This window comes from Babylonia areolata, chromosome 5 (genome assembly GCF_041734735.1).
Source record: "Babylonia areolata isolate BAREFJ2019XMU chromosome 5, ASM4173473v1, whole genome shotgun sequence".
Classification (NCBI taxonomy): domain Eukaryota; kingdom Metazoa; phylum Mollusca; class Gastropoda; order Neogastropoda; family Buccinidae; genus Babylonia; species Babylonia areolata.
The window spans coordinates 14412685-14419777 of record NC_134880.1 but is presented as its reverse complement, the minus strand read 5'-3'; the positions used below and the strand labels follow the sequence as shown (position 1 = coordinate 14419777).

Sequence of the window (7093 nt, the reverse complement as noted above, 5' to 3'; positions counted from 1 at the left end):
ACTCAGTTCAGTTACTCGAGGAAGCGTCAGTGCGTTCGGACAAATCCATACACGCTACACCACATCTGCCAAGCAGATGCCCTGACCAGCAGCGTAACCCAAAGCGTTTAGTCAGGCCTTGAGGAAAAACAACAACAACAGATAAATGAATAAATAAATAAACAGATAAAAAAATCAATAGACAGAAGAAGAAGAAAATGATGATGAGAGTGATGATGATGATGATGAAGATTACGATGAAAATGAAGGTGGTGATGGTGATGGTGGTGATGATGGTGGTGATGGTGGTGGTGGTGATGGTGATGGTGGTGATGATGGTGGTGGTGGTGGTGATGGTGGTGGTGATGGTGATGGTGGTGGCTGTGGTGAGGGGAGGGGGGAGGGGGAGGAGAGGAGGAGGAGAAGGATAAAGAGAGAGAGAGAGAGAGAGAGAGAGAGAGAGAGAGAGAGAGAGAGAGAGAGAGAGAGATTCAAAAACTGTATTACTCAAGGATAAGATTTTAGGCATTGCCTAGTTTTTGAATCTGTCCTTGTGACAACAAAAACAATAATGATGACAACGACACAACAATATTTTTTGTAAGTACTGCTACTTCTACTACAACTCCTACTAGGAATCATCACCATCATCATTATCATCATCATCATCATCATCATCATCACCATCATCATCATCAACATTGTAGAAGAGAGAGAGACAGAGACGGATAGGGAGAGACAGAGACTCAAGACTCAAACAGTCTAATGACGTTAGCAACATCGTCATATCACCAAGTGGAAAACACATTTTGCTCACTTCCCTGCATATATTGACGCTTCTCACCACATTTTTTGTCTCTACATCATTTGGAATATTAACAAAGGAAAAGAACAAACAAAACAAGAGAGAGGGGGGGGGGGGAGGGGGGGTAATAGATTAAGCATACATGCTTGTTTTTTTTCATCCAGCCCTCGAAAACAAACAAACAATAGCCAAAAGACAGCAGCAACAATATAAATATATAATAAATAAATAAAAAAGAGGGAAAAGTGAACAAGCAAGAGAAAAATCAAGGAAATATATATATATATATATATATATATATATATATATATATATATATATCAAAGTTGAGAAGATTCGTTCGTTTATTTATTTATAGTCTGTTCATCTAAGACGATGATATTAGACTAAGTCGAGAAGAGGAAAAGGAGATAGTTACATAGGTAGATGGATATATATATATATACACGAGCAGACAGACAGACACTGACAGACAGAGAGAGACACAGACAGCGTCAGAGGGCGGCAAACATACAGAACTAGAGGGACAGAGATGACGATGATGAAAAAGACGACTATGGCGACGACAGTGAAGATGAAGATGATGATGATGATGACGACAACGACGACGACGCTGTTAAATGTTATGCCTTGGCATTCACAGTCAGAAAGAGGGGAAGCCGTACACCGGGCTGCTCTACCTGGAGCACTGCCGGATCATTTTCAGCGCTCTTCTTGTAGGTGAGTGCCCTTCTCAGTCATTGGTCCGACAGCCAAAAGCCCCGCCCTCCCACCGATCCTTCCCCACACCCTAACACCGTAACCACCACCACCACCCCTCCCCGCACCCTCCTACCACATTGAATACAGTAACCACTTCCCCCCATCTCTCCTTTCTACCCCATCTAACACTGTAACCCCCACCACACACACACACACCACCACCACCCCTCTCCGTGCACCCTCCTACCCCATCTAAAACTGTAACCCCCACCACCACCACCACCCCACCACACCCTCCAACCTCATCCAAAACCATAACCCCCACTCCCCCCCTCCACCACTACCACCACCACCCCTCTCCGTGCACCCTTCTACCACATCTAACACAGTAACCACTTCCTCCATCACTACCCCCCTCGCACCCTCCTACCCCATCTAACGTTGTAATAACCGCCCCCACCACCATCACCACCTCTTTCCCCCCACCCCTCCTACCCCATCTAACATCATAACCCCCTCCCCCACCACCACCAACCCCTTCTCCCCAACCACCTACCCCTTCTAACACAGTAACCCCCCCCCTCCCCAACCACCATCCTCCCTGCACCCTCCTACCCGATCTAACACGATAACCACCTCCTCCATCACCCCCCCCCCTCCCCAGATCCTTCTCCATTCAACACTGGAACCTCCACCAACGCCAACACTACCCCCCTTCCCCCACCCTCTTACTCCTTCAAACACCATAACCCCTCCCCCACCACCACCCCTCCCCGCACCCTCCTACCCAATCTAACACTGTAACCCCCCCCACCACCACCACCACCCGTCCCCTCCTACCCCATCTAACACTGTAACCCACCACCACCACCCCTCCCCGCACCCTCCTACCCCATCTAACACTGTAACCCCCACCACCCCTCCCCGCACCCTCCTACCCCATCTAACACTGTAACCCCACCACCACCCCTACCCGCACCCCTCCTACCCCATCTAACACTACCCCCCCCCCCCACCACCCCCCCCCTCCCCGCACCCTCCTACCCCATCTAACACTGTAACCCCCCCACCACCACCACCCTCCCCGCACCCTCCTGCTCCACGATAACCACCTCCTACATCACCCCCTCCCTACCAGGCCCCACCCCCGCCACCCCGTCCAGCCGAGCCTTGTTGCCAGTGCTTCTGTTCGGCTGTCTGTCTGTCTGGTTGTCTGTATCTCTGTCTGTCTGTGTCCGTCATGTGTGTGAGTCGATCCTCTTGCCTACAGCCAACTAACTGCCCCCTTGTGTGTGTGTGTGTGTGTGTGTGTGTGTGTGTGTTTGTGTGTTAATGATTAATCTTGCATGTCAATCTCGTGGGGGGGGGGGGGGGGGGGGGTTGCTTACTTCTATGTGTACCGGTAATGTATGTATTCAGAGCTAGGAATGTGTTAATTATCAATCTCGCATGCCATCGCGTTGCTTCAGAAGAAGGGGGGGGGGGGGGGGGGGCTCTTACCTGTATGTGTAACGATAATATTTGCAGAGCTAGGAATGTGTCAGTGATTAATCTTGTATTCATTCTCGTGGTTTCAGGGGGGTTTGCTTACCTGTACGTGTACCGAAAACGTGGAGAGATTCAGCTGACCCCTATCAGCTATAATGAGACAATTGGAGAACGGCAGAAACTGGTCAACTGATTATTTGATTAATGATGCATGTATTACACACACCTCTGTATGTATCTATGTCTCTGCCCCTCTCTTTCTTTTTTTCTCTGTAAACACACACACACACACACACACACACACACACACACACACACCACACACACTGTGACACATTGCAGTCCCACCACTTTCAACCGACAAACGTACAATCGCGTGCTCCACCCAGCACACACACACACGATGCGATTTGACAGAGGTGTAAAAACATGATTGTTCTTGGCTGCCTTTCTGTTGAGTTTTTAAGGAATGGTGTAATACTCGGCTTTTCGCATACACTATCAACTAAAACTATGCTCTTGTTGCGGTGTTTGCCTGTTTGTTTTCCTTTATCTTAAAGCCTTAGAAAAAGGCAAATCAACATCAGTGTCTGTTTTTGTCTGTTCGTTTGTTTGTTGTTCTTGTTTGTTGTTGTTTTGGGTGGCTGTTTTTTTGTCCAACTGGAGTGTTGAAGATTCTCAAGGGAAGGAAGACATTTGTACATGCACACTAAGGTTTTGCTGAATTCCTTCCCTTCGTCTCTTTTCGTCCTTTTCTACCTTTCCAAATGTGTACATAACCATTACGGTTTTGCTGAATTCCAACCCTCTGTTTCTTTTCGTCATATTCTATCTCTTAACAAGAGAGGCAAGGCCTTCAAGACTCACTTGTGATGCACTTTTTTTTTTTTTTAAATCTAATCGTTAAAATGTGTTCTGTATTTGTTATTATAAAGCTTCGGGTAAAAAAAAAAAAAAAAAAAAAAAAGAAAAAAAAAAGGCCTAACGGCAGATTCGAACCCCGCTTCTTCGGGTGAGAAGTAACTGTCTTACCCATTACACACTACCGTGGCTCCTTAACTGATGTTCAAAAATATAATATCTAAACATGCATTTTTTAAGGGCGATAAATCAATTGCGGTATTCGCAGTGAGAACGCTGTTTAATAAGTCATATTATTCTGGTATATCTTGGGCATTCCAAAAATCTTTAAGGGCAATTAAAAATTCTTTTTAAGTCCGCGGTAAAGGAGACGTGGCTATCGCCGCAATCACACTGCAACATTTAGCCGTTTTCTCTGGATCTAGATAGATGTACAAGTTTAGTTACACCTGGTTGACACGGTCGATTCAATTTCTCTTTTATGTTCATTCTAGTTTTATAGTTTTAAAGTTAATGTGAAAATTGAGTATTTTGTTAAACTAATAACATGTAGAGCAAAATACAAGTACTTCTAAAAGTCGTATGAAGTGAAAAGGACTTCATTTTGAGCAAAGTCAAGACAGTGGAAATTTTTACGTTTCATCAATTCAAGGGTATTAACTCTCATGATTTATTATTTTTAACTGTGAATTCCGACTGATTCTCTGGATATTTTTTATGGCAGTTTGGGGCATAATCCACTAAGTGATGAACCGTTCACAAATCTTTCTCTGAATAAATATTTAACGGTCTCCTTCTCCAACTTTCCATCACATGTTATCGTGTATTGTCGATTGAATATAGGATTAAACGGGCAGGTCAACAACTTGAAACAAAATGGCGTCGTTCGCGTTCGCGGAGAATATGAGCACGCGCTTTGAATATGTATAAATATGTGTACGCAATTGATTTTTGCCCATGACCTTAAGGGCTCAGCCTATAGATCTATAAAGTCCACTCGTTGTGTTGATTTTAGTATTCTCCGAAAAAGACCACTTGGACGAATGAACATAGTGAAAGCCCTGTACACTGAGAGTAAAATACACAAGCGTTTTATGTATTGAGTATAATTTCAAAATGTAATGTTTAAGATGAGAAAGATCAGTTTAAAGCAAATTAAGCCCCCTAGCATTAATTACAGATTAATTTCCCTTTTTAACTATCTGCACCAAAGACATGCAAAATGAAAGTAACTTCCATGCTTAGCAAAAGAAGTTCCTGTTTGAACAAAAAAAAAAAAAAGAAGATAAAAATGACTGTTCTTGTTGTGTCAGAATATCAGATCAAAGTGTCAAGTTCTGAGAATAAAAGAAATATAAATATAACAGTACATTCAGTTTGCATATAATTAGGCTTCATTTTATTTTATTTTTTGTGCCCATCCCAGAGGTGCAATATTGTTTAAAACAAGATGACTGGAAAGAACTGAATTTTTCCTATTTTATGCCAAATTTGGTGTCAACTGACAAAGTATTTGCAGAGAAAATGGCAATGTTAAAGTTTACCACGGACACACAGACACACACACTCACACACACACAGAGAGAGACAACCGAACACTTGGTTAAAACATACTCACTTTGTTTACACAAGTGAGTCAAAAATGTGTACAAAAACATTACGGTTTTGCTGAATTCCTTCCCTGACCCCTTTCTTTTTTGTCTTCACTTCTTTCTGTACCTTTCAGGAATTTGTACATGACATATACATTGTGGTTTTGCTGAATTCATTCCCCTAGAGCCAGTTGCATTGCTTAGTTCTAACTTTTTGACAGTTACACGTGACTAAATGCCTACGTTGACCGAACTACGCCATTGATCAGTTCCATACTACACACCGTTAGTAGCGGGTTACGACCTTACTAGGCTCTTCTGTCCGAGCAATACAACTGGCTCCTGATCTCTTTCGTGTCTGTCTCCGTTTCTTTGTGTACTTTTCATGAATTTGCACATTCATACATTGTGGATTGGCAGAATTCCTTTCTCTGATATCTTTCGCTTCTGTCTTCGTGTCTGTATATTTGTCACTATCGGTCTCTGTCTCTGTCTTTGTCTCTGTTCTACTGTACGTCTTGACCTGCATTCACTCATCTCTCCGCTCCCCCCCACACCCCCTGCTTCCTCTTTTCACACTCTCATCCGGGTGAGAACAATCTAAAACCGAATGAATATCTTTGGATATGTCTAAAGGTCTTTTACGTTTTGATTGATTGATTTATTCAAATTGTCTATTTACTTATTCTCAGTAGTTCTCATACCATTTTTGTATGTCAGTACGTCGTTTTACTTTCATTTTTGTTTGCTTACTTCCAGCTGGGTCTGTTTTGTTCCCAGTTTCGTTTCTTGTATATATACTTATGTCAATTGTCTGTCTGGTATTAAAAGATCAAAACAAAAGTTAAAAAAAAAAAATGTTTGGATATTTCAGTTCATCTCGTGGATGTACCGTATACAATTCATTGTACGTGATTGTTTGGGTTGCATCGAATCTGTGTGTGTGTTTGCGTGTGTCTAGGGGTCATGGGGGGAGGGGTGTAGCACACTTTACCCACTAGGGCCGTTACCGAGATTCGAACCCAGGACCCTCAGATTGAAAGTCCAACGCTTTAACCATTCGGCTACTGCGCCCGTCAAATAGCAGCTTATTCGTTCCCCAGTTGGTTTTTGCCCCGGGGTCAAATTTTGTGAGCCCAGATTAACCCCCGGGTTTATGTAGACCAGCCTGGAAGGACGCCCGGGGGTACACTTCGACTGGTTTGAACTGAGCCCCGTAGTTGGAATTTGACCCTTCTCTGGGGCAATGACCCCCACCCCCCTTTCCCGCACGGGAGATGAATTTGCCCCCCCCCCCCCCCCCCCACAATCTAATACGATAACCCATCACCCACCCCCTCCCCACATTGCCCCCCTCACCTCCCTCTACTATTTAGTCAACATTAACCTTCCCACTCGAGATTCAACCCCCCGGCGGGAAGGAGTGTTGTTGACTCCAGTACTTCAGTAAAGAAACCTGCAGCCTGCCCCGAAATATAATGTGGTTGGACAGGGCGAAAGTGGCAGCAGGAGAGCTGACAGCGAAAATCCAGGAAGCGAACGTCCACAGGAGAGTGACCGGGGATGGGTGGAGGAGGTCAGTATACGATGGCAGAGAGCACCCCGTCCACACACTTCCGGCTTCTGGTAATGTGGAGGAAAGGGGTGGTAGTGGTGGTGGTGGTCG

At 44.4% G+C, this 7093-nt stretch overlaps 1 protein-coding gene across 6 annotated transcripts in view; it reads left to right on the top strand.

Moving 5' to 3' along the window:
• The window catches only part of LOC143281959 (adipokinetic hormone/corazonin-related peptide receptor variant I-like), a 15185-nt gene extending 8914 nt beyond the window's left edge, over window positions 1-6271 (top strand). For all 6 annotated transcript variants that reach the window (XM_076587292.1, XM_076587296.1, XM_076587294.1 and 3 more), the window contains exons 7-8: window positions 1428-1504; window positions 3064-6271. In XM_076587292.1, coding sequence (XP_076443407.1) covers window positions 1428-1504; window positions 3064-3167 — 181 coding nt within the window. In that variant the 3' untranslated portion in view covers window positions 3168-6271. The remainder of the gene's footprint in view (window positions 1-1427; window positions 1505-3063) is intronic.
• The last annotated feature ends 822 nt before the right edge of the window (window positions 6272-7093 follow it).